The sequence below is a fragment of the Mirounga leonina genome, unplaced genomic scaffold, assembly GCF_011800145.1.
Source record: "Mirounga leonina isolate KUSES-001 unplaced genomic scaffold, KU_Mleo_1.0 Mir_154, whole genome shotgun sequence".
NCBI classification, from domain to species: domain Eukaryota; kingdom Metazoa; phylum Chordata; class Mammalia; order Carnivora; family Phocidae; genus Mirounga; species Mirounga leonina.
The window spans coordinates 24,463,149-24,490,226 of NW_023270389.1; the positions used below are offsets into that span (position 1 = coordinate 24,463,149).

At 46.1% G+C, this 27,078-nt stretch overlaps 1 protein-coding gene and 1 long non-coding RNA gene across 4 annotated transcripts in view; one reads left to right on the top strand and one right to left on the bottom strand.

The window, feature by feature from the left end:
- Positions 1–5,749, bottom strand: part of LOC118014135 — a 22,051-nt gene extending 16,302 nt beyond the window's left edge. For both annotated transcript variants that reach the window (XR_004680212.1, XR_004680213.1), the window contains exon 1: positions 5,670–5,749. This is a non-coding gene — a long non-coding RNA (uncharacterized LOC118014135). The remainder of the gene's footprint in view (positions 1–5,669) is intronic.
- A 25-nt stretch (positions 5,750–5,774) lies between these two features.
- PM20D1 (peptidase M20 domain containing 1) overlaps positions 5,775–27,078 on the top strand; it is a 25,229-nt gene continuing 3,925 nt past the window's right edge. Inside the window, exons 1-12 of one of the 2 annotated variants that reach the window (XM_035010202.1) lie at positions 5,775–6,083; positions 10,018–10,104; positions 11,581–11,813; positions 12,682–12,768; positions 13,855–13,988; positions 14,283–14,402; positions 15,120–15,195; positions 15,569–15,630; positions 15,875–15,953; positions 17,843–17,914; positions 23,405–23,601; positions 25,954–26,053. In XM_035010202.1, the coding sequence (XP_034866093.1) occupies positions 5,915–6,083; positions 10,018–10,104; positions 11,581–11,813; positions 12,682–12,768; positions 13,855–13,988; positions 14,283–14,402; positions 15,120–15,195; positions 15,569–15,630; positions 15,875–15,953; positions 17,843–17,914; positions 23,405–23,601; positions 25,954–26,053 (1,416 nt within the window). In that variant the 5' untranslated portion in view covers positions 5,775–5,914. The remainder of the gene's footprint in view (positions 6,084–10,017; positions 10,105–11,580; positions 11,814–12,681; positions 12,769–13,854; positions 13,989–14,282; positions 14,403–15,119; positions 15,196–15,568; positions 15,631–15,874; positions 15,954–17,842; positions 17,915–23,404; positions 23,602–25,953; positions 26,054–27,078) is intronic. The other variant, XM_035010201.1, reaches the window with a different exon arrangement.

Genomic DNA, 27,078 nt, shown 5'->3' on the forward strand with positions numbered 1-27,078 from the left:
AAATAAGCATATGAGAAGATGCTTAAAGTCCTTACTAAACTGGAAGTACAAATTAATACCACAATGAGATATCATTTTCCAGCCACTAAATGGGCAAAATTAAGACATCTGAAATGCCAAGCACTGGTCAGAATATGCAGAATATGAAGCAATAGGAACTCATATACTAAGCACAGCTTACTGAAGGGAGTATAAACTAGTTCAATCGCTTTGGAAAATAATTTAGCATTATCCTATAAAGCTGAACATTCACGTATACTACAACCCAACATTTCCACTTATAGATATAAACCTCAGAGACTCTCTCTCCCCTGTGGCTTAGGACACATGTACAATAAGTACTTATGTATTTGAGAATGGATGCAGCATCATGTATAGTGAATGTGAATAGACTGCAGTTAGATATAACAGTCTGGACGAATCCCACAAACTCCTGCTAGAGTGAAAAAAGCAAAGACTATGAAAAGATGAAAAGCATGCTGTCACTTTTATAAAAGCAAGCAAAGCCAAACTCTCTCTCTTTCTCTCTCTTTCTCATAATCATATATGTGGTAGAATGATTTAAAGCACACTCAGACACGCACCATTTCAGGTAGTGGTTACCTAGAGCAGGGAATGGAAAATAGAGGCACTAGGATACACATATACCTTTAACATTATTGATCTTTGCAGAGGTGGTCATGTTATTTGCTTTACACATTCATTGTATATATTGAGTATCAAATGCTACATGGTAAGAGAATTTAAAGAATATTCAAATTCAGGGAAGTGTTTTTAATATAAGCTAAAGGAATGAAGCAAAATATAGAACTTTGTATATAGTATGCATCTGTTTCATTTTAAAACAGACACATTGGAAACACCTAAATTGAAGAGATTTGGGGCAGCGTCTCTATGTAGTTGAGTGTTATAAGTGTAGAGAGAGCATGGGGGTTGGAAGCATACAGAAAAAAAAAGGTGTTTTTAAACTCATTTGTGATCTACTGAAAAGAGATTATATTAAACCAAATAAATATATTCTTTCTCCCTCTTTCTTTGTCCTCTGAAATAACTGCAGTGGATGTCCTTACTTAGTCATCCAAACCCCACCCCCCTCCGCCCTGTTTGATTTAATTGACCCCCTCCTTTGAGCAGTCTTTCCATTTCAATCAGGGAAACAAAGCTACATCTTCCAAGTGCATTGTATACGTATGGAGACTTTGAGAAAAATCAACAACCCAGTACCAGATGCAAGTCACATAAAAATGTCCCCAAAACACAGGTATGTCCTTTTCCTCCTCCCCATCTTGCTTTAACACTGAGTAACGCTCTCTTTAAACATGTACCACATCTGGACAGATTTCTGCCACCTAACATCTTTCTAATGCATTACCTCAAAACTTTAATTTTGTCTCTATCGGTATGTCTTATTAACACCTGAAAAACATACATTTTATTGGGAAACTGTAGTTTGTTAGGCCTTGAGAGTTTTGTGACAATTTTTTTGCTGTATGTCACCACATCATTGACTCCTTTACAGCATGCTTTGATTACTAGACTTAAGGAAGTCTTGTCTCTTGTATCATATTTACACACAGTAAATTATTTTTTTCCACATGTGCTATATGTCTGAGGTTTTGAAATTTTTAATAAAAAGCATGCCAATATGAATATAAGCAATTGATTTAGTAACACTGGACTTTTTTTGGTAAGATTTTTTTTTTATTATGTTATGTTAATCACCATATATTACATCATTAGTTTTTGATGTAGTGTTCCACGATTTATTGTTTACGTAAAGCACCCAGTGCTCCATTCAATACATGCCCTCTTTATTTATTTATTTATTTATTTATTTATTTATTTATTTATTTATTTATTTATTTATTTATTTATTTGACAGAGAGAGAGACACAGCAAGAGAGGGAACACAAGCAGGGGGAGCGGGAGAGGGAGAAACAGGCTTCCCGCCGAGCAGGGAGCCCGATATGGGACTCGATCCCAGGACCCTGGTATCATGACCTGAGCTGAAGGCAGACACTTAAGGACTGAGCCACCCAGGCGCCCCAATATATGCCCTCTTTAATACCCATCACCAGGCTAACCAATTCCCTCACTCCCCTCCCCTCTAAAACCTTCAGTTTGTTTCTCAGAGTCCATAGTCTCTCATGGTTCATCTCCCCCTCCGAGTCCCCCCTTCATTTCTCCCTTCCTACTATCTTTTTTTTTTTTAACACATAATGTATTATATGTTTCAGAGGTACAGGTCTGTGATTCAACAGTCTTACACAATTCACAGCGTTTACTGTAGCACATACACTCCCCAGTGTCTATCACCCAGCCACCCCATCCCTCCCACCCTCCACCACTCCAGCAACCCTTAGTTTGTTTCCTGAGATTAAGAATTCCTCATATAAGTGAGGTCATATGATACATGTCTTCCTCTGATTGACTTATTTCACTTAGCATAATACCCTTTAGTTCCATCCACGTCGTTGCAAATGGCAAGATTTTGTGTGGGTTTTTTGATGGCTACATAATATTCCATTGTGTGTGTGTATGTATGTATGTGTGTATACATATATATATATGTACATATATATATGTATACACACCACATCTTCTTTATCCATTCATCTGTTGATGGACATCTTGGCTCTTTCCATAGTTTGGCTATTGTGGACATTGCTGCTATAAACATAGGGGTGCATGTACCCCTTCAGATCACTACATTTCTATCTTTGAGGTAAATACCCAGTAGTGCAATTGCTGGATCGTATGGTAGCTCTATTTTCAACTTTTTGAGGAAACTCCATACTGTTTTCCAGAGTGGCTGCACCAGCTTGCATTCCCATTTTGGGTAAGATTTTATTTATTCATTCCAGAGAGAGAGAGAGAGCAGGGGAAGGAGCAGAGGGAGACGGACAAGCATACTCCACGCTGAGCGAGGAGCACAACACAGGGCTGATCCCAGGACCCCGAGATCATGACCCGACCCAAAACCAAGAGGTAGATGCTTAATTGACTGAGCCACCCAGGCGCCCCAGTAACATTGGACTTTTCTTAAAGTTCATTTTAAGAGGTTTGAAGTACAGGCGTGTTCACTAGCGAAAGGGGATGAGGGTCCGGATCAAGACCCAAATTCAGTAGGTCAAATGTCAGACAATGAAGAGCAAACAACTGATTTGGCCTATTTCAAGAACTGAGGGGATTTGGAGAGTGAGACCACACACCTCTCATCTCCAGGTTCCATCCCTCTCTGAGCTTGTCCTTCTATCCCTAGTCCTCTGGCCTGTTGTCAGTGTTGTTTACTTATGCTATAAAGAGAGAAATGGGTGTAAGTTTCCTACACTTCACCTAATGAAATTTGCTGGGAGCTTTAGCCACATTACTTGTGGAGTGACTTTTTTTCTTTGTGTTCAGAGTGACTTGATTCTGATTCCTTATGTTGTTTTGTATGGAGCTGCACTTTGTGTTTTAGCAGAACTGTCCTCTATATCCTTTATCATTTTTACTTACTTTTGTTTCCTTTTTAAATTATACATAGGGTTTTGTGTGTCTGTGTGAAATTAAAGCCTTATTAACCTTGTAAAAAAAATAAAAATAAAAAAGACACACCTTATATATGAGTATTTGAGGGCATAAAAAAAGGTTGAATAACACATCAACATATTATGAGTTAATATCTCTGGATATGATTTTTTATTTTTCGTATAAAAGACAAAAGTTTAGGGCGCCTGGGTGGCTCAGTTGGTTAAGCGACTGCCTTCGGCTCAGGTCATGATCCTGGAGTCCGGGATCGAGTCCCGCATCGGGCTCCCTGCTCAGCGGGGAGCCTGCTTCTCCCTCTGACCCTCCCCCCTCTCATGTGCTCTCTCATTCTCTCTCTCTCAAATAAATTAATAAAATCTTTAAAAAAAAAAAAGACAAAAGTTTAAAACTTTAAAAGGTGAGACATCAAAATATATGTATGACCTTGAAATAAAGATTTATTAGCAAGAAAACAAAAAGGACTAGCCATGTAAGAAGCATGATTTGTTTTCTTTATATTTTATTGTATTCTTCAAATAATTCACAAGGGCCTAAATGTATATTAATTTTAAAATCATAAAACTTTTGAGATTTGGGAGTACCTGGGTGGCTCAGTTGGTTAAGCATCCTGGGATTGAGCCCTGCGTCTGGCTCCACATTCAGCAGGAAGCCTACTTTTCCCTCTACCTCTGTGATCTCTCTCACTCTCTCTCAAATAAATAAATAAAAATCTTTAAAAAAATTTTTTTGAAATTTGGTAGAAATTAAGCCACTTTGTATTAAAAATTCTGCTAATGTTCACACTTTTTAAAAAATATTTACATATTTATCAGGGAGGGACAGAGAGAGAGGGAGAGGGAGAATCTCAAGCAGATTCCCCGGTGAGCCTAGGGCTCAATCCCACAACTCTGAGATCATGACCCAAGCCAAGATCAAGAGTCAGATAATTAACCAACTGAGCCACCAGGCACCCCCAATGTTACACTTTTACAAAAACTCATTTCAACTCTATTTTTAATGTTCTAGATCTTAAGCTGGGTGGTGAATACAGAAATGTTCATTATATTAATTCTTTACACCTTTCAGTATGTGTGAAATGTTTCATAATACTGTTTTTAGATTGCTATTGAAAAGTAAATATATGATTGCAGTTTTTTGTTTGGGATGATGATGATGATGATGATGATGATGATGATGATGATTATTTTAAGTAGGATTCCCGAAAGGGAACAAAGCACTCCTTCTCTGAGTTTTGGCAAACACCAGGAGTGTAAATTTGCAGCTTTGGGAATGAGTAGCTATACAGCCCTACTATTGATTTTTTTCTAGAGAATTCTAAACTTTGTGACTGGTGGTGGATTAAATTGCATCAAGGGATATGAAAGGAATGGGTTTTTTCTGGCTCCAATAAATCTAATTTTATTCTCTGTGCCACAATTTTCTTTTTTTCCAAAATTATCCTTCATAGGACAAATAGCTATTTATAAAATTTCAGTTTATTAAATACATCAAAATTATTAAAACACAATCTTTCTCAAAATCCTTCAGTCTTCATGTACCTGCCTAGAGTTGCAAAAATGCAGTGTTCTTTGTTTGTTTGTTTGTTTTAATTTTATTATGTTATGTTAGTCACCATACATCATTGGTTTTTGATGTGGTGATCCACGATCCACTGTCTTCCTATCACACCCAGTGCTCCATGCAGCAGTGCCCTCCTTAATACCCATCACCGGGCTAACCAATCCCCCTCCCCCCTCCCCTCTAAAACCCTGTTTGTTTCTCAAAGTCCGTAGTCTCTCATGGTTCATCTGCCTCTCCAATTCCCCCCCAAAAATGCAGTGTTTACATTAATCTCTAAACCACTTTCAGCGAATTCCTAAACTGGGGCAAGCCCTCTGAACTGATCATTCAAAGCAACGTCTATAAATGGAGGAATACTGTTTCAATTTCAGATTAAATAAAGCCAGGGACCAGGAAACCTCCCCCACCATATCCGGGGGGATGGTAATCAAGTTCTAAACTTCAGAAGTGAGAAGCAGATTAAGGTCTGATACGCTTTGCTGATTTTATTTTGCCTCTCCCCGCTTTAATTGGCCTGTCATACAGCAAGGGATTTCTGAGAATCTCAAAGCGGAAGATCAAGCACACAGAAGACCTACCGTCTACCTGGAGCCCTCACCTCTGCTCTACTTCTGCCTGCCGCAGCTGGAGAAACGACCACTCCCGAAATGCCCTGCGGACCTGGGCGGAGCCGTCCCGCCGATTGGGTGGTTCTCAACCCCAGGGCAAGCAGCGATTGGTCAGGCCTGGGGCTAGGGTGGGACTAAGGCAGTTGCGGGAATTGGAGCTGTGACAGGACGACAAACAAGAGCTTGTAAACTCCAGCTGCAAAGCGGAGAGAAGCATGGCTCCGCAGTGTGTCTGCGTGCTGGCTCTGGCGGCTGTGCTGCTGCTAGGTATCTCCACAGTCTCCAGATCGAAGGGCCTGAAGGGCCAGGGGCATCAGCGGGCGCCGCAAATCCCTTCTCAGTTCAGCCCAGGCGAGCGCTTCGCGATGAAGGAAGCGCTGAAAGGTGAGCCTGGTCCCCTTCGCCCAGCTATGCCCAAACGTAAGTCCCTGTCCCCTCGGGCCAACCCGTGCCGCCCCACTCCCACCGCAGAGGGTCCATTACTGGAACTGGAGCCCAACCACATTCCCCAGACCAGCCCTAGCCCGAGTGCCAGCACCTCGTGCCCGGGCTCGGGGACGCCACTCTTGCCCCAGACCTGGCTTCTGGGGACTCGGGTGTTCCCTGCCTCTCCCGGAACCTTCTCTAGCTTCCACCATCACCCCTGTTGCCTTGGCCATCACCCAGCCTACCCCCTGCTTTGCCTCAGTATTGCAATAGCTTTTGTTTGTACTTTGAACCTTAGAAAGTTTTCACTTCTGTTAAATCTCTGTGATATCTTAAGACTAAATTATCTTAATCAACAGTGGAGGGAAATTAAATGAGCCTCCCCGGGGACCCCACAGCAAGGAGTGAGCACTGGGTGATAACATCTATCCCTTGTAAGATCCACCCTGTAGGATCCACCCAGCTGCAAAGGACTCCAAAAAGGGGCGTGACATGTTCCAAATTTCCTCTCCTAATTAACAGACCTCTCTCCCCTAGACCTCAAACCAAGGTTAAGAACTCATTTGCCTTCTCAGTCTGCATTTTCCGGGAGAAAAGAGGAAAAGTTCTGTTGAGGGCTAGATCCTCTGGGATAATGAGATCCTCCCCACCACCGGGCTTAGCCCTTTTCCAGTCTTTTCCCTTTCATTAAATAATGGATTAAAAGAAACTGCCTACATAAACATGTGCAGGCAGATGCAGGGACCCAATGCTAGCCCCGGTGATTGAATATAAATTGTACATGTGCCTGAACGATTGGTCTGGAGTCAGTGCAGAGCTTTTCCAAAGCACAGCACAAATAGTGAGTTCTCTGAAAGCCAGCGGGCAGCTGCTCACCCCAGAGTCTTTTCACCCAGAAGAAAGCAAAAGCTTTCTTATTTAAAGAACCCAAAGTAGGGATCTTATAACCACATGGCTATATGGCCTATATCTATTTGTATGGCATATATATATATATATATATAGCCACATGCCTTGAGGCAAAACATTTCAGTTCAGATTTTGAGTTTATCTCCTATAGATTCATCTTTTTGAACCTTGACTTCCCCATCTATGTGGTGAGCTGTGATGCAGGCTCAATCCTTAGAAAAACTGATGTCAGGGAAGAATGAAGGGGGGGAAATCGGAGGGGGAGACGAACCATGATAGACGATGGACTCTGAAAAACAAACTGAGGGTTCTAGAGGGGAGGGGGGTGGGGGGGGATGGGTTAGCCTGGTGATGGGTATTAAGGAGGGCACGTTCTGCATGCAGCACTGGGTGTTATGCACAAACAATGAATCATGGAACACTACATCAAAAACTAATGATGTAATGTATGGTGATTAACATAACAATAAAAAATTTTAAAAAGATAAACGAAAGAGACCACAAAAAGAAAAAAAACAAAACTGATAACAGAGGTAAGCTTGTCTTGCAGAGGCCCTCCCTTGATAAATGCACTGCCTAGGTGCATTTGTTCTTCCCACTGTGGTTTGGGATATCTAATCAGATATTCTCATAATTTATTGCATTTCCCCTCCCATAGGTGTTTGCATATAGTAATGGATCTCTTTAAAGTGTAAAGCCTTCAGGGCTCAAAGGGATAAACCTAAAAGCAATTCAGGAACTAAGACATCTGGGTAAAGTAGATGAGATTATTTAGGACTGAGGAGTTTGTTTGGAAGCTTCTAAATCCGCCCCTTCCCAGGTATCATGTGCCCAAAAGGCTGACCCTGGCTGAGAGATCAGTGAGACTCTGGATGAGCCAGTCCATAAGGAATAAATCTACTCTCTGCACACAAAGCCTCATTCATGTAGGGACCCAGGATAGTGGGCTTCTCTGGTTCATCGAAGGGATGATGGTTTCATCGGCAGAGTAAGGCTTAGAAGCAATTTATAGCAGCTTCCCACTTAGGGTCAGGGTCCAAAATCTACTCCTGTCCACCTCCTCCCACCCCACCCCCATCTTGGAATTTATTTTCTTTTTTTAACTCTTTTTATTATTATTATAAAAGTTTCAGGTGTACAGCTTTATAATTTGACATCTGTATATTTGACATAATTGAGAGGTGATCACCACAGGTCTAGTTACCCTCCATCACACACGGTTGACCCCCTTCTCTATTAACCACTAGTCTGTCCTCTGTATTTATAAGTTTGTTTTATTTTGTTTATTTGTTTAGCTTCTTTCTTTCTTTCTTTCTTTCTTTCTTTCAGATTCCACACAGGAGTAAAATCATATGCTGTTTGTCTTTCTCTGTCTGACTTTTTGGTTAGCATAATACCCTCTAGGTCCATCTATGCTGTCACAGATGGTGAGGTTTCACTTTTTGTAGCTGAGTAATATTCCATTCTGTATATATATATGTACCATATCTTTTTTTTTTTTTTTTTTGCCAATTAAAAAATGTTTCCTTTATTTCTGGATAGGTAGTACATTCACATAGTTAAAACAAAACCCAAAATAGTGAAAGAGTCTGTGGGGGGGTGGGGCGGGTGTATAGGTCCCACCCTGCCTTGGTGGCCCCATTCCCCACCAACCACCACCATTTTCTCACCCCCACAAATACACAGAGGTAGCTACTTGTATTAGCTTCCTTTGTATCCTTCTGGAGATCTTCTGGGTAAATCCAAGCAACTATGAATATAGCTAATAGACCATTATATTTTTTTTAAAGATTTATTTATTTGTCAGAGAGAGAGAAAGGAGAGAGAGCACAAGCAGAGAGAGCGGCAGGCGGAGGGGGAAGCAGGCTCCCCGCCCAGCAAGGAGCCCAGTGCAGGACTCAATCCTAAGACCCTGGGATCATGACCTGAGCCAAAGGCAGACGCTTAACCACTGAACCACCCAGGCGCCCCACAAATAGACCTTTTTAAAGCCAGCATTAATTCAGCCCTTAACAGCACGTTAGGCACAGTTCTGAGCTCTCTACAGTGTTAACTTGGTCCTCACAACAGCCCCAGATGTAGGTCTTAATGCCCAACAGAAAGAAAATAAAACAGGCAGAAAGATTAAGGAGCTTGCTTGAGTGACTGAGCCTGGCAGTTCACAGCAGAGGAAATGCAAATGGCCATATGAAGAGACGCTCAGCTGCCTTGGAGGTCAGGGAACTGAAAATGCAAACACCAACAGCATCTCATTTTTTTATCCACCCACAGGGCAAACTGTGCAAAAGGTGGGTAACTCTCAGCGTGTGGAGGTGTGTTCTGGCACTCACATGCCCTGCTGGTGGGAACATGAATTGCTCCAAACTTTTGGGAAAACAATTTGGCAGAATTTATTGGTGTTCAATGATGTACCATATCTTTATCCATTCATATATTGATGGACACTCCGTTTGTTTTTCTTATACTGGCTATTGTAATAATGCTATCGTGAACATAGGACTTTATTTTAAGAACCATATTAGGCTCAGTCAGTTAAGTGTCTGTCTTCGGCTCAGGTCATGATCCCGGGGTCCTAGGATCGAGCCCCACATTGGGCTCCCTGCGGAGTTGCTTGGAGTCTTCTCCCTCTCCCTCTGCCCCTCCCCCGCTGGCTCTCTCTCTCTCTCTCTCTCTCTCTCTCTCTCGTCAAATAAATTTTAAAAAAAGAAGAAGAACCATATTAGTCTAAACAAACCTGAAAGACCTGGGCTTAAATCCCAGTTCTGCTGCTTATTTCAGGACAGTCCTGAGCAGCATACTTAACCCCTCTAAACTTGTTTTCCCACCTTCAAATTAAAGAAAATAGCAGTGCCTACCTCATAGGATTGTTCTGCCCTCCACAATAAGATCCTGAATTTGAAAGAACTCTCTGTGCACAGAGGGCTGTGGGAAAACCAATGGTTGTTATCATCTGTAATCTCACATCTCTATACGCCCCTGACAGGTGCCATCCGGATTCCAACAGTATCTTTCAGCCCCGAGAACGTTAATGCAACAGCCCTGGCTGAGTTTGGAGAATACATTCGTACAGGTCAGCCACAAGCTGGCGTTGGGGGGCGGGGGGGCGGGGGGGGTAGAGCATAGCCCTGCAGACACAGTTCTTTTACAAGGAGATGAAGAAGCTTTTGTTACTGACCAGAGGACAGTCAAATTGCTGTGGGCCTATTTTGAGTTTACACACAGTGGGGAGGAAGAGAAGCTCCCCAGGAGTCAGAATGGAGGCAGAGTAGAGACTAGATTTATTGGACCTTTGAAAAACTAAAGCACGTAGCTGTTGGGTTGGAGTTTGAACTCTCCCGACCTTTGCCCTAGATATGTAACAGTCAATAAATAAGATAGAATCAAAAGGTAGGATGAGGAAAGGAAATAAAAGGCACAGCATAAGGAATATAGTCATGATATTCTAATAGCCATGTATCAGGACAGATGGTAGCTCCGCGTGTGGTGAAGACAGCATCATATATAAACCTGTCAAATCAGTAAGTTGTATACCAAAAACTAAGGGAACATTTGTGTCAACTATACTCAAATTAAAAAAGAAAAAAAAGGTAGGACTAGGAATTCCTTCTTCCTGTGCAAGTTTCCAGAACTATACCCCATGCTCCTCCCAACTACCTCCGTACACACACCTACACACCTATGTACACACTCCACCCACCCGGGTCTTTCCCCAGATTCTTTACTGACCCGTTTCTGAGCTTCGAGGCCATCAGCAACTATGAGCTGCCATATCAGCTCCTCACCCCCACGTGACCCGAAGAAGGGATGGGTCAAGAAGAAGAAGGAGACTTGGGACTCCCTAGTCCTCATATGAAAAGCTCATGGAGAGTAGTGAGGCCCTCTTCCTAAATCAAAGAAAAAACACCCCCTCCAAAGTTGTCAGGGCTGGGAGGAGCTGACCTAGGTACAGCAAGTAGCCCCCTCTCTAACACTATCTGTAACCTGAGTGACCCTGAGAACATCCATACCTGCACGCAGAAGTGTGGCCTTGTGCTAGACAGGGCAATCTTCTCTCCATATGACACACACAGTAGGAATATTATTTTATATTATTTTTCAAGTAAAAAAAGGTTTTTCTCTCTTTCTCTCTTTTTTTTTTTAATATAAGGGTCATGTTTGGTTCCAAGTAATTTGGCTATTGGGGACTACTATATTTAAAATTTAACACACTCCTCATCGGTATAGCCTGGTAGCATATACTAGTGATAACTTATTACAGGTCAGACCAAGCCAGATCTTGATCTATCAGCTGTCACCATGATGGAATCTTGATGTGCCCATTATTACATAGTAGTAGCACATTAAAATATGAGGAAGAGGAATTTTAGAGATTGTCCAGGCAAATCAGGAATCACACTGTCTTTGTTCCAGAAGGCTTCCTGTAGGACGCTGCATGCTTTCAAAAAGGGGTACGGGGGTAAACATTTTCTATTAAATGGTAGGAAAACCAAAGGAAATTGTTAAATCTGGCTTTCTCTCTCCCTGCTTGTCATCCCTTTGTCCCTAGTCTTTCCAACAGTTTTCAAAACCAGCTTTATCCGGCATGAAGTCATAGGAGAGTACAGCCACCTGCTCACTGTCCGAGGCTCAGACCCTAGCTTGCAGCCCTACATGCTAATGGCGCACAGTGACGTGGTGCCCGCCCCTGACGAAGGCTGGGAGGTGCCCCCGTTCTCTGGCTTGGAGCGTGATGGCTTCATCCATGGCCGAGGCACACTGGACAACAAGAACTCTCTGATGGTCTGAAATGCTTTGTTCCATCTGCCCGGGGGCCCTAAAGAGTCACCCAGGATGAGGATCCTCAGCTGACCCCCCGGGAGACGGGAGGTTATGGTAGAAAGAACCTTGGCTCCAGGAGCCCTGGGTTCCAGCCACCACTTGGTCACTGTCCTTTTCTGGGTCTTGATTTCTCAGCTGTGAAACAAGGACTAGAGTAGATGATCTCCAGAGACCCTTTCAGCTCTGCACTGATACATTTATGTTTTTCTCCAGCTGGTAAAGGAGCTAAGCTTCCTCACCTCCCATCCCCCCAGGGCCACTTGAATTTGTTCTCTTTTTTTTCTCTCTCTTTTTTCTTTTTTTTTTTTTTTTAAAGATTTTATTTATTTATCTGAGACAGAGAGAATGAGAGACAGAGAGCATGAGAGGGAGGAGGGTCAGAGGGAGAAGCAGACTCCCTGCCGAGCAGGGAGCCCGATGCGGGACTCGATCCTGGGACTCCAGGATCATGACCTGAGCCGAAGGCTGTCGCTTAACCAACTGAGCCACCCAGGTGCCCTGAATTTGTTCTCTTTAAAGAGAGTCTCCAGGGGTGCCTGGGTGACTCAATCATTAAGCATCTGCCTTCGGCTCAGGTCATGATCCCAGGGTCCTGGGATCGAGCCCCGCATCGGGCTCCCTGCTCCGCAGGAAGACTGCTTCTCCCTCTCCCGCTCCCCTGCTTGTGTTCCTGCTCTCGCTGTCTCTCTCTCTGTCAAATAAATAAATAAATTCTTTAAAAAAAAAAAATAAAGAGAGTGTCCGATGCTAGCCCCACCAGCCCTAATGCAGGCAGCTGACTGTCACTGATGCCCTGATTCTCCCTCTTCCCTTCTGCTTCTTCCCCCAGGCAATCCTGCAGGCCCTGGAGCTCCTGCTGAACAGAGACTACATCCCCCGAAGATCCTTCTTTATTGCTCTGGGCCATGATGAAGAGGTAGAGCCTCCTCCCCCTATAAACCATCTCTAGGACCTCTGTTTGGGGGCGCGGGGGGGAGTTTCACTCTAGCCCAATTTGCTCCCCAGCTGCAGGGTCTCCAGAATATGGTGTGGGAGGTTGCCAATTCTTGGGTATCTATGTGCCAGAACTATCTAAGGCCCTGGACCAAAATGCAGATTCCCGGACCCTGTGCCATAGATCTGAATTTGTTTTTAAAAGGTTTTATTTTTTAGAGCAGTTTTAGGTTCACAGCAAAATTGAGAAGGTGTAGAGACTTCCCTTACACCCACACCACACATGCACAACCTTCCCCATTATCAGCATCCCCAGCAGGGGGGTATTTGTTATAACTGATGAACCTACATTGATACATCATAATTACCCAAAGCCCTAGTTTACATTAGGGTTTACTCTTGGCATCCATTCTATGGGCTTGGTCAATTGTATAGTGACAGGGGTCCAACATTATAGTTTCACACAGTAGTTTCACTGCCCTAAAAGTCCTCTGTGCTCCACCTATTCATCCCTCTCTCCCTCCCCCAACCCCTGGAAACCATGGATTCTTTTTTTACTGTCTCCATAGTTTTGCCTTTTCCAGAATATCATATAGTTGGACTCATCCACTATATAGCCTTTTCAGATCGGCTTCTTTCATTTAGTGATAGGCATAGATCTGAATTTTTTAACAAACTCCCTGGTCATATCTGAAGCAGGTAGGTGTTGCATCAATGACACTTTGAGAAATATGGGTGTGATGGAAAGAGAACCAACAGGGAGCAAGGAATCAGTGTTTTATTTCCAGTGATGTCACCTACTTTGACCCTGGGCCAGTCACTTCATTCCATGGGTCCCAGTCTCTTCATATGTAAAATGAGGGCGGTTTGGCTCTCCAGCTGTGACATTCCAGGGTCCTGTGAAGCAGGATTGTCTAGGCCCCTTGCCCTCCCCCTCCACCCCCACCCCCCCCCCAGGAAGGAGGCTGAGCAGGGAGGTTCTGGAGCCCCCAGCTATGTTGAATGGGTCTCTGTTCGCTATTGGAGGTCTGGCTAAGAAGGACTGTGGCCATGGGTTTAATGTCTGCAGGTGTCAGGGCAGAATGGGGCTCAGAAGATCTCAGCCCTGCTACAGGCAAGGGATATCAAGCTAGCCTTCATTGTGGACGAGGGTAACTTCATCTTGGATGGTTTCATTCCCCACCTCAAGAAGCCCTTTGCCATGTGAGTAAAGTACCCCACCCCCTACCTTGGAAGGTGTTCTCACCCCATGTCAGATGACCCCAGCGTGGTGTCTGTAAGCCATACTGAGGCAACTCTTTATTTTATTCCCCTGGCCCTGAATGTCAACCAGGTTTGGGCTCCCCTTTCCCTTTCTCCTCTAGTGTCAATTTTTTTTAAGCAGCATGAAGCCAATCTCCTAGACAACCAGACCACTGTGCAGGCAGACCTCTGGGCCCTTGGGACAATTCAAGGTGGGAGGAAGTCAGGAGGGCCCTCTCTGATCCTCTCCTACAGGATTGCAGTCTCAGAGAAGGGTTCGATTAACCTCAGGCTGGAAGTAAACATGACTCCAGGCCACTCCTCAGCTCCCCCAAAGGAGACAAGCATCGGCATCCTCGCAGCCGCCGTCAGCCGGTAAGCAACACGGGCCCCTCTCCCTTGCCAGACTCGGGATGGAAGACCTGGTACTTTCCCACTTTGAGTTTGAAGGGGCTAAGCTTCCTGCCCTGAAGCTGAGCTGAGAAGCCACGATGGAGGCCGCGGGGAGGACAGAGCCACCAGTACCCAGGCAGGGATTAGAGGTCAGAGAAGGATCTACCCTTATTGCAAGCAAGAGCTGACCCATGAAAGCTAGGTGAGGACATAAGGGCTGCAGGCTGTGGGTGAGCACAGAAGGGTCTGTCACAGCAAAGCTTCCCTCCAGCTGGCTTTTCTTAGCAAAGTGGGAAGAAGTATATTAATTCAGTTAAAGACGTAACTGATTACCAATGCTTAAGGCTTTGTGCCAGGGGTCGGCATACAGCAGTGGAAAGAAACAGACAGTCCCTTTCCTCAAGGAACTCACAGTTAGCCACAGAGACTGATAATTCTGCTACAGTGTGGTAAGTGACATGAGAGTCGGGGTACCTGCTTGGACTTGGTAGACAGGGACAGCTTCTGCTGATGGACTAGAGGTGGTCCCGCTTGTGCGTTGAGGTCTCCAAACAGGTGGATCGGTGGAGGTGATAGAAGTTGAATAGGACACCTCCTGGCCAGACCTGTTGAAAAATTCTGTCTCCCTCCTTCTTCCCTTCAGATCGCTGATCTTTAATGGGGGTTGGGGAAGTCTTGAGAACTCCATTTCTCTTCCAGCCTGGAACAGACACCAATGCCGAACATGTTTGGAAGCGGCCCATTGAAAATGACGTTGCAGGAACTGGCACATGAGGTGGGAAAAGGCATCTCCCGTACTGGTCGTCTATGGCAGAGGAAGAAAGGGTGGCAGAAAAGTAGCTTCCAGAGTAGTAGAGAGGCCCAGTGCTGACCAGTGCTGTGCACATGCTCACCTATTTTCAGCCAGAGGCTGAGCCGAGGCGCAAGGATCTGACTTCTTCCCAGGGGTGTTAGTGCTTCTCTGAGACCCTAAGACCTGACACACCCAGGCACTCTTTGGGAGCTGGTTCCCACTCATCCTCACTCGAGGCTACCACTGAGGGCCCTCAAGGCAGATCTAAAGCAGGGAGAGACCCAGGCCTCGGTTATAGTGACCCTGTTATGCTGACCCCTCTGAAATCCTGCTGATCTCATTCTTTCCCTTTCAGTTCTCCTTCCCTGCCAATATTATCTTGAGCAACCTGTGGCTATTTGGGCCGCTTGTAAGCAGGTAAAGTTTTACCTTTCCTTCTTCTCATCCTCCAACCCAAACCTACCCAGTCCCCTCTCCTTGACTTAACTGGGCCTGACTAATCATCCCTTTGCCACCAGATGCTACATCTAATTCATATAGAGGATGTCCCTCCTAGTCTTAAAGATCTCCAAGATTCAGGAAAGTGGGTGATCTTCCAACCCGTTCTTTCTCCACGTTGGACAGTTCTTCCTAATGTCTGACCTTCATCCTTTTGCTTTAGGTTAATGGAGAGGAATTACATAACCAATGCGCTGGTCAGGACCACCACGGCACTCACCATGTTCAATGCAGGAGTCAAGGTAACATCTCCTGGATCTCCTCTACACCTTTTCCTCACTGTCCACCCACCTCTCCATCCTTTGGCTTTATCTCCCGGCCCCTTCTTCCTTCTCTGAATTCAATTTGAATAATAGGAAGGCCCAGTGCTGAACTGTTCAGTGATACCAGATGGGTAATCCTCAAGAGCAATTGTTCTAACTGAGGTCTACAAACCCTCTGAAACTGCTGGTCAGATTTTGTATATGTGTATTTTAGGAGGTGTCCATGGCCCCTCTCAGTTTTCTTGGGTCTGTACCCCTTCAAAAAAAACAACCCTGATACTGGTATGAAGGGGAGTTATTTGGGAGTTAATTTTTCTGAACAATACTCATTCAACATGTTAAATATTTACCTAGCATTTGGTCAGGTAGACTAAAGGTTCTAACTTTTCTATCATCAAGGATCTTTTGGTTATTCTTCACCATACTTTGGAAGATTGATCCACCTAACAGATTTAATGAATGATTAATGTATTTTCCCCTCGTGCTACCCTGAGTCAAAAGAGAGAAACTCGCCCACCATTTATAAAGTCTATAATAACATTTGTGATATATACAACACCTAAAGGCATATATTAGTCATTTCCCAAAACACATTAAATACTGGGTAATCTGAACAGACATCAATTCTATATGAAGTTCACTTGTAGAAATAAATTTCGAGTGAATTATTACTTTGATAGATTTTTCTTCTCCAAGAACTACTTTTTGGCAAATTGGTCTACTTCCAGTTGGATTGGCCATGAAGGGGCATCTCTGTTTAAAGGAACAAGCCACAGCCACCCTGGGTAGCCTGGGCCTAGGCCTTTCTGAAATCTTGAGAGAAGTGAGACTGGTCCAGTGACTACCAGTACCACCAGCACTACTTTAGGGAGCGCCATGCACCTAGCTTACTGGGTGGCCTTGTGGAGCTCTGGTCACTTGGAGCGCAGGTTGAGTACAATGAATGGCACCTCAGTTAACCCCAGCATCACTGACAGGAGTGTCCAGTATGTCCGCCGGGCCCAAGCTGTCTTCACCAGCTGCCTAGAATGTTCCCCGAAATAAGAATACCGTGTCCTTGCATGTGAATGCCGTTTTATCTGTCCAGAATACTGTCACATTTGTCACTCCACTTGATCCTGCTCACAGCCCTCCTGGTACCATCACCCCAATTGCCAGTCGGGAAACAGAGGCACAAACAGGTTATAATTATGCAAAATCCCACAGCTAATTTGTAACAGCCCAGCCCTCCTGCCCCTGCTCTGGTGCTTTTTTGCACCATACCAGCTCAAAGAAAGAGTCAGAGTCAGGGAGTCTGTTCTCTCACGGCCTCTAAGGAAAAAATCCACTCAGAGCCTAACTCTTGTCTCCAGTTAGTCTTGGGTTCTTCCTGGGCGGGCAGAGAATGGAGTCAAATTTTGCAATTAGATGTGGGAAATCACCATCCTCGCCCCCTTCGGGGATCAAGCACAGCGTGATGGGGGCCTGCAGTGGCTCAGGGTGCCCTGTCCTGAGTGAGCACTAATGGCGGCAGGGATGGCCTGGGCGCCCCGGGAAGAGAGCGCACGCGGAAGACCGCCCAGGACGCTGCATGGGGTCAGGAGAGAGAGGTCTGCGTGGTCCCGGAGAAATCAGTCTCGCTCTGAGCAGCTCTCTGTGACCCCGTCCACGACCAAGAAGCATGGAAGTCTGGCCTAGTGTAGAGACACCTCTCTAGCTCTGAACATAACCACCTGTCAAGGGCCGCAGGAAGACAAGGGGCCCACCGAAAATGGAGCCCTGCGCCTTTCAATCAAATCGGCTTCCTCTTTCTCTGCTGGTGGTCGTTGGCCTTACCTGGGGCGGGGAGCACATGTGGCTCAGGCCAGGGTTTGTGGTTCTCTCTCCAGGTGAATGTCATCCCCCCGGTGGCCCAGGCCATAATCAACATCCGGATTCACCCTGTGCAGACTGTCCAGGAGGTGCGTGACTTCCGTTCCCAGCCACGGGTTCACAATCGGGGATGTGTGATGCTCAGGATCTGGGTGTAGTTGCCATCCCAGGGCTGGCCAGCCACCATTTTTCAACCAACATTGGTTGGTTCATTCAACAGCATTTGTTCAACCTTCTTCGGAGGTTTCCAGGAAGCTGGCTAGGATAGGAGACTTCTGGTTCATGGGAACTTTGAGTCTGATAAATGATAATATTAGTAGCAGACACATCCCACAGGCTCGCTTGATGTGTGGCACTGTTCTAAGGTATATGCATGCTCGTTTAATGCCCACGACGGCCCTATGATCATCCTTATTTAACAGGGAAACTGAGGCACAGATCAAAAAAGCAGGTAAGTGACATGCCCAAGATGACACATCTAACAGTCTAGCTCCAGAACCACCACACCCTCAGACCACGATCAAAATGATTCAGGATGAACAAACTGCCGAAGGACCAGTGCAGAGAAGGGGACTGTCACTGCCTTTGAGGATCCAGAAGTGCTTTCTGACCACTAGAAATTTGAGCTGTGATGTAAAGGACAAACAGGACTTTGCTAGAAACCAGGCATTCAGAGTCAGGCTAAAGTAAAGTAAGGCTAAAGAGGAGGACAGACCAGGCGGAAGTGGCAGGCAGTGAAAATGGAGTTGGAGCATGGGGCTCAGGGCCTTGCGTGCCGTGGACAGAGGGAACCGTGAGAGGTCTTCGAACGGGGTGGTGATGTCCTCAGATGTGCTTCTGGGGAGATGGTGCTGGTGGCAATGCAGAGGAGGTGCCAGCGTAGGAAGAGACAGTTGGGAAGCTGTGATAGCCTCTCAGGCAGCAGACCGAGCAGAGGTGATGGGGTGGAGAAGGCACGTGCCAGGGTAGGAGACATGGGTTCAGCAGAATGTCGTGTGTCATGGGTAAGGGGAGACAGAAAGGCGGGGGACAGCTCCAAGGGTTTTAACCTGCATAGTTGGCCAGGTGCTGAAGCCTTTAACCAAGATGAAGAGTTCAGGAAGTAGAGCACGTTCATAGAGAAGTATAATGGTTGAGAAGTTTGAGACGCTTATACATTATAAATAGGCAATTATAAATACCTCGGGTCTGGAGAGAGAATGAACTAGAGATACAGGCTGGAGTGTTATTAACATAAATGAAACCTCTAGAGTCAATAAAATCCCACAGGAAGGATGTATAAAATTAGAAGTAAAGAGGATCGTGGACAGCCTGGCAGTGGCCTGCTACAAACATCAATTTTAAAAATGATTAAAATCAGTGCGTAATTGCAAGCTGTGATGACAGAGAGGGACCAGGTGCTAGTGGAGGACATAACAGGGAACCAGACCTCGTGTAGGGTCAGGCAAGACTTCCCCGGGGAAGTGACATGTGAGCCGAAAGATACATGCTTGAGTAGCCATTGTGCAGAATGTTTGGCATCTGCAGGAAAGGCTAGCTTATTTAAACAGCAGGTTGAGCTAAAAAAGAGTTCAAAAGGCAAATCTAATCCTTCAAAAAATGATCTCAAGAGGCAACCCAACAACTATGGAATGACTAGTACATTCCAGAATTAAGCAGGGTTAAGGGCAGGTGGTGTTCCCTGAGTGTCTGGTGCAGATCCTCAAGGGTCAGCCACACTTAGACTTCTGTGGTCCTTTCTCCCTAAGTTCTTCACCCTGGAGGGTTTTGTTTCTCCTCACACAAGGTGGGAGGCACACCCCTCACTGCAGGGGGGCGGGGGGATGGATTGATGGCCAGCCCAGCGTCACCCAGCATTCGGGGGAAGCTGGGACCAGTGTGAGTCCTGGGCTCTGCTGCTTTTCATCGAGTGCCAACCTTTGTCCTCTCCCTGGAGGATCACGGGGCCAGGAAATCACTGAATTCCCCCCATTGAACTTCTTTCTACCAGTTTTTTTCCAGTCTCATTCCAACTCCATGCCCTTTCCAAGGGCTGTTTTCCACCAGCTGGGGCTTTCATCTCCCCAGCTTCTGGCACTCTTCCCTCCTCTCTGGTCCCCCACCAGAGTGGCCTTCCTTCCCAGTCTACTCATGAAATCCCTGGGCCCATCCCGCCTGCCTGCCCAGTGAGGAATGGAAAGCCTCCAGCATCTGAAAGCCCTCAGCACCCTTTTGTTCTGGTCCCTCCCTTCCCCCTGTGCCCCCTTTCCAAGCATCGGGTCCCATCCTCAGACACTGCTGGTCTGAAGGCCAAGGGTACAGGGCCTTGGGCTTGATCCAGCAGGAGCATGAACAGTTCCCAGAACCCTCTTCCTCCATCTCTAACTGGTGTCTCCCATGTCGTGGGTGTAGAGAAGTCTGCAGCACCTTTGTGTGAGGAACAGTCTTCAGAAATGTCATAGGCTACCCTGTAGAAGGTTTGTTCTGAATGGGCCTCAAAGAGTAAAAATAAGATCACTGGGAGATGTTTCAGGAAGCCCCCACTTGAAGGAGAGTTGGGGAATATGGCACCTTGGATGGTAATGAGCTTCTCAAGGGGTGAATGATGGCCACCTCTCTAGAGTGAGGTACAGAAGATTCCTTCCTTTCTTCATTCATTGCTTCACCAAGTGTTTACTAAGTGGCTACTATGGGCTAGACATTCTTCTAAGCACTTGGGAGAATGGTGAGCCAGATAGCAAAGATTCCCATCCTGATGGCACTGATGTTCTAGTGGGGAAGGGACAGCAATAAGCAAGTGATCAAATACATGACCAAGTTGATTTTTTAAGAGGCAAGTACCATAAAGAAAATCATAGGATGGGGGCGCCTGGGTGGCTCAGTTGTTGAGCGTCTGCCTTCAGCTCAGGTCATGATCCCAGGGTCCTGGGATCCAGCCCCGCATCGGGCTCCCTGCTCAGGGGGGAGCCTGCTTCTCCCTCTCCCACTCCCCCTGCTTGTGTTCCACTCTTGCTGTGTCTCTGTCAAATAAATAAAATCTTTAAAAAAAAAAAAAAAAGAAAGAAAATCATAGGATGTTGTGTCACAAAGTGACTGTGGGATGGGGGTTGGAACAGAGAGTCAGTCCTCTGAGGTGACATTTACCCTGGGACCTGACATAGAACAGAGACCTAGAACAGGAGCAGCCTCCAGGCAGCAAGGACACAGGCCCCTAATTTCAACAGAGATGAAATGTCACTGACCCGCCTCGTATATACTGTATCCCATGGAGGATATAAAGTATGTAAAATAAAAAAGGGAGAGGGGTGAGATGCTACAGGAAGCCATATCTCAGTTCCTTCTAAAGAAAACATTCATAACCCAGTTGTTCAAAGGCAGAATGGATGATAACACATGATGGTGAGCCTTCCACCACGGAAGCATTCGAGCACAGGCTGGATGACAGTCTGTCGTGGGTGTTATCCCCACTCTCCCCCAGAGAGGCCTTGCCCTAAAATGGGATGGAGGCTGGACTTGCTAACTCTAACTCTAAAGTCCTTACCAGTGTTTTTGGTATCCCTTGTCCTTGCCTTCAACAAAATGTATCATTCACTCCAGGGAAAACATATCTACACATAAAGCAGAGGGAAAACATCACATTATGAGAATGCGCTGTAAGGGCTGTAGAAACTCAGAGCAATGAGAGACTGATGTGCGCTAAAGTAACCTTTGAGGTCCCTCTTACCGTTCGTTCACGAGTCCCTCCCCCTCACCTGTATGGGGGGGGCATTATCTCAAGAGTACCCCTTTTCATGACAGTGTCCCCTAGAAGCATGCTAGGAGCTGAGTCTGGAAAGGAATGAGGGTCCTATTTCTGGCTTAGAAACCACCATTGAGCCAAACCAAATTCCCTTGGGTTAGTTGGGGGTGGGGGTGGACAACTCACTTATCAGAGCTTATTTTCACTCCAGCACTTCTGTCCTAAATCCTTTAACACATGAATTAGTGCATAGTCTTGATGTACCTTCAACCAACTGGGAGGTTCCCAGTCATCCCTTATAAGGTGGGTTGGGACTATGCCTGCTGACCCCTGTCCCAAATTACTTGAACATTCCTGCCTCCAGAAACTGAAGAGGGCACACAGATGGGACCCCACCCTCCATGAGAGGCCACAAGAGCTCAGATTTCCCACTAACTCTTAGGTCCTGATGCAAGAGGAGGGGCTACCTTATTTCTAATAGGACCAGGAACATAAAAGGCATGCAATGGATGCTGGATACAAGAAATCTAAAAGATAAAGGGGCGCCTGGGTGGCTCAGTCATTAAGCATCAGCCTTTGGCTCAGGTCATGATCCCAGGGTCCTGGGATCAAGCCCCGCTTCGGTCTCCCTGCTCCATGGGGAAGCCTGCTTCTCCCTCTCCCACTCCCCCTGCTTGTGTTCCCTCTCTCGCTTTGTCTCTCTCTGTCAAAATAAATAAATAAAATCTTAAAAAAAAGAAAAAAGAAATTTAAAAGATATGAACCAATAAAAATAGAGGGAGTTGGCTCATGAAGTAACTTGGTCCAGGATTATACAGTTAGTGTCGCTGGGCTGGGTATCTGAACCTGGTCTTTGACTTCACAAGGATGTGCCTCCAAAGCACATACAGGCTGAGGTGGTGTAGAGCACGGCCCGAAAGGGGACAGTGTTCATTAAGATGGATTCCTTAGTGGTGTGGATTTTGAGCCAGAATTTGAAGGAAGGACATGAAATGGATGGAGAAGACACAGTGAGCAGGAGAGGGGCATGCACACAAAGCCTCAGCTATGGGACACCCCTCTAGGGCAGAGGCAGTTCCAAAGCAACTGCTGATCAGATGGGTCGAGACTGGTGGGGAGGGCTGGGGGGCCCCCCTAAGCCAGCCTCCTGGTCCATTCCCACATGTCTCCATGCGACCTGATCATCAGGGTCTGGTCTACGTCCTGCCTGGGACCAGGACTTGTGCTGGATTCAGCTCTAGTTGTTTCAGACTGAATTTTCTAGGAGCTTCCTCAGGTTCCTTCCTGAGGAAAGGAGGCAAAGAGAAAACTTGAATACCAGTCCCCCAACTCCTGACTTTTTGTCTGTGTTGAGCTCATCTTCCTGGCTCCACGGCAGTTGGTTACAAACAGGAAGCAGGGATGCCCAGAGAGGAGGAAGAAAAGTGTGTGACCCTTTCCTCAACTGTCTGACACTGCCAGGTTGAAGTGAGGTCATCACATCTGTCACCCTGCCTCAAGATGGTCGTGTTCCCCTTTCTGCTGTGTCTTCTACATTCCACCCGGCCCATGACTCACAGCCTGAGAGGAAGGACACATGATTTCCTGATTTTCCAATTCCCTGCCTGCCTCGTGGCTGTAAGGCAAGCCTCCTGAACATTTAACTTCAGTCTACCGTGCTGTAGATTGCTTACCAGGAAAACCCAACTCTTCCATCTCCTACAGCCAGTCGGCTGAAATTGAGGTCCCAGTGCAAAAAATGAGCTCCCCTGTAAACTCCAAGGCGCTGCCTTGCTGGAGAGGAATCAGGGCTATTTCAATTCCTATGGTACTTGGATAGCAGATAGTAAGAACTCAAACTCCCTCTGTTTGCTCCCTCAAGGTCCTAGACCTCGTCAAGAACATTGTGGCTGACAACCGGGTCCAATTCCACGTGTTGACTGCCTTTGACCCCCTCCCTGTCAGCCCCTCCGATCATCAGGCCTTGGGCTACCAGCTGCTCCGCCAGACCATACAGTCCATCTTCCCGGAAGTCAGCACTGTTGTCCCAGGTAATGACTTCATCAGCTGTGGCTGGAGGTAGGTGGGGGCTAGAACTATTTCCTCTCTAATGTCTCCTGCCCCACCTCCACCCCAGCTGTTCAGCCTGGAAACATCTGGCTGCTTCCCCTCGTGATGAGACTAGAACTGTATTTTCCCCTCAGAGTGGAAGTCAAAAAGCAAACAGGAAAAGAGCAGAAACAATAAATTAGGTCAGTCCTGCCTGGGTCCTAGCTTAACCTAGGCCAGCCTCTCTGGCATGGAGGAAAGGATCAGCCCAGCCCAGACCCCCCCACCACACACACACACACACACTCCTCTGGAGGAGCCACAGGAGAGGCCAAGTTTCTCCAAGGCTGGTTCTGATCCATCCTAGGATAACAGCTCAGCAACAGAGCTCAGAAATGCCTCCCTGCCTATACCATTGGCATGAACCCCCTTCCTCTCTCCCAGCCCAGACCAGTCCCAGCAGCAGTGCCTCTGTGCCCCTTCCCTAGTCTTCCAGCCTACCTTCCAAACCTATGCTGGGGAGACAGTGGTTCTCCAATTTAAGAGTGGAAGGGGATTACCTAGGGAACTTATTAAAATGCAGATTACCTGGACCCACTCCCAAAGACTCAGGCTAACCAAATCTGGAGAGGACCCCGGAATCTGCCTTTTTAACAAATCCCCGAGGGGATTCTGAGACCAGGTGATGGCTGACCACAGTTTGAGGATCTCTGGTCCATGATGTGAGGAGGAGATGCTCTAATTCTAAGACCAGGTTTTTCAAAATCTAGGTTTAATCATGGATTCCCTCATTTGCTTTTTTTTTTTAAGATTTTGTTTATTTATTTGAGAGAGAGAGTGAGAGCAAGAGCAAGCGGGAGGAGAGAGAGGGACAAGCAGACTCTGTGCTGAGCATGGAGCCTGAGGTGGGGCTTGATCTCAGGACCCTGAGATCATGACCTGAACCAAAAGCAGGAGTCGAGAGTTGGACACTTAACTGGCTGAGCCACCCAGGTGCCCCGGATTCCCTCATTTTCTAAGCGCATACTTCGGACCCACCTCTGTGCTAGGAATGGGCCCTTAAGGAGCATACAGTGATGCTCTGTATCCACAAACTCAGGTGTGAAACGGGCAGCCTTGTTTTTTAATCAACTTAAATCTGGCTGTAACTCCTCAGGAAATTCAACCTCAGGAACTGTTGAGGCCTCCAAGCACCCCCACCACCACCCTCATTTTGAATCAGGCCCTCGAGGTCTTTGGTAGCAACATAGCATGGGAGTCCCTTGGCCAGTGGTCATCGGTCCTTGCAGTTACCTTGGACATCCATGGCCTAGCTAGAAAGTCACTTCAGGTTGGAGATTTCCTCTGATTTCCTGGCCTGTTTGACTCTGGACCTAAGACACCAACTCCCTGAGCATACCAGGCAGCCGTCCCCTCTGAGGTCTGCCACCTCCTCAAACTCCTGCCACAGAGCAAGGGCTGGGTCTCCACTATCCTGACCCTCTTAGTCCCCGATTCTTCTTTCTTGGCCCTCAAAGACTCCCTGAGCTACCCTCTCCCTTCTGGGGCAACCACCATAATCCCATTAACAAGGTTAGGCCTTTACAGAAAAAAGATAGGCAGACATCAACTGGTAGAAATCCCCAAAGCAAGGAGTTTGAAGGGCCTAGTTACCCATTTGAAACCAGGAGTGGAAAATGGAACAAAACACAAATTAACATCTCAGATCATCCCATCATTCTTTAATTGGTGCTTCAGAGGGTCTTTTCTCAGAGAACACTCCCACTGGGGACAAGTCCCAGCCCTAGCTGGAGCGTGGGGTGAGCTGCTACTACCTTCAAGGGAGCAAGACACTGAGACTATCCTGGGACTTTCTTAACCTGAAGTTTGACTCTTGGAAGACAAAGTCATCCTTCAGAGGATGAAAATAACGGGAAATTATGTTCTACTTTAAGAGGACTGCATTTTATAGCAGTAAAGCTCTCTGGAGGGTATTCATTTCTGAGCTAGGGTGATATAAGGAGAGCTAAAGCAATAAAGAACTGATATCTAGATTTCTGGAGTGCTCAGTTTCTGAAATAGCCCAGCTAAGGGTATAAAATGAAGGTATTGGCCCCCCTGGTCATCATGAAGAGAGGACACTTCAGTCTGGACCATTCAAGGGATAACTCACTAATGTCCTGGGGAGGAGATTCCATGCTTCTGGTTGAAATTATGTTTTAGTAAGGTTTTGAGAATGGGTAGCTTGAAGGACAAAAATTGGTAGCTGTAGTCTCCCAAGAGGGCCCAGGTGACATTCTTATTGACCCAGAGGTCCTAACTTTCCAGTCAGCCCACCTCCCACCACTACCTTGGCTTGGTGGCTCCCATAAAGCCCCAATCCTCTTGATTTTCCCTGTCTAGGCATTTGTATTGGCAACACAGACAGCAGACATTATACAAACCTCACCACCAGCATCTACCGGTTCAACCCTCTCTACCTGCATCCTCAGAGCTTCCGTAGGTGAGTGAGTGGAACAGATTTGAACAGCAAGGGTGAAGGAGGAGATACATCTGACCCATCCCCACCCCATTCTCCTGCCAGTCCACAGAATGCGGGAAAGCCAAGGTTTGCACAAACTAAAATGAAGACATTATTGAGCCCAACTGGCCAACTTTCCTCATTGTCTTAGAGTCTTGCCACTCCCCAGAATGTATGGGAATTGGCCACTACTTTTCTGGGATGGAGATAATCAAATGATTGGAAAGAACCTGGTAGAAGTAGGACCCTTGGGTGTGACCCCCCCCCCCTTTGGAAGAGTACTTACCCTCTGGACTTCATTTTCTCCCCAAAAAGGGAGACTCTAGACTTCTCAATTACTACTCAGTGAAGTCCAGACCTCTATGTGGTCAAAGGTGGACACATGCTTTGAATTCTCAGAAGAAAACACACTATAGGAATCTAAGACATGATCACCAATTTTAACTACTATGTGTGAATTACTACTTTGTGGGTGGGTTCTTCAGCAAACTTTTAGCCCTGGGGTGTGTGTGAGGTGGGGGGTATTGCATTCCATTTATCTTTCTGTTCCTTATCATACCCAGACCTGATTTCCCCACCAAAAGTCAGTAGCCAATAGAATGAAAACATTTGAATATGAGCATAAGCACATGCTTCATGGGTTTTGTTTGTTAACTGGGGCAGCAGGTTGCTACTCTCTATTTCCTCTATCTTTGTGGTTACGTGTATGGTTCGGTTGTGTGTTGCGTTGTGTGGAGGCAGATCGTGGGCACAAGATCTGATAAGAAGTTCCCAGGTAAAGTACAGGCCCCACAGGGACCCTGGGCAGTCTCTCTCCTTTTGTGCCCCTAGTAATGTGGGGGCCGGGGGGGACTCTGGCCTAAGAGAAAGAGAATTCAGAAGATAATTTCCCCTGAGAGGAGAAATTATCACATAAGATTCCTGAACAGGAAATGACTCTGAACTCCCCAGGATTTTATTATTATTATTATTATTATTATTATTATTATTATTATTATTATTATTAT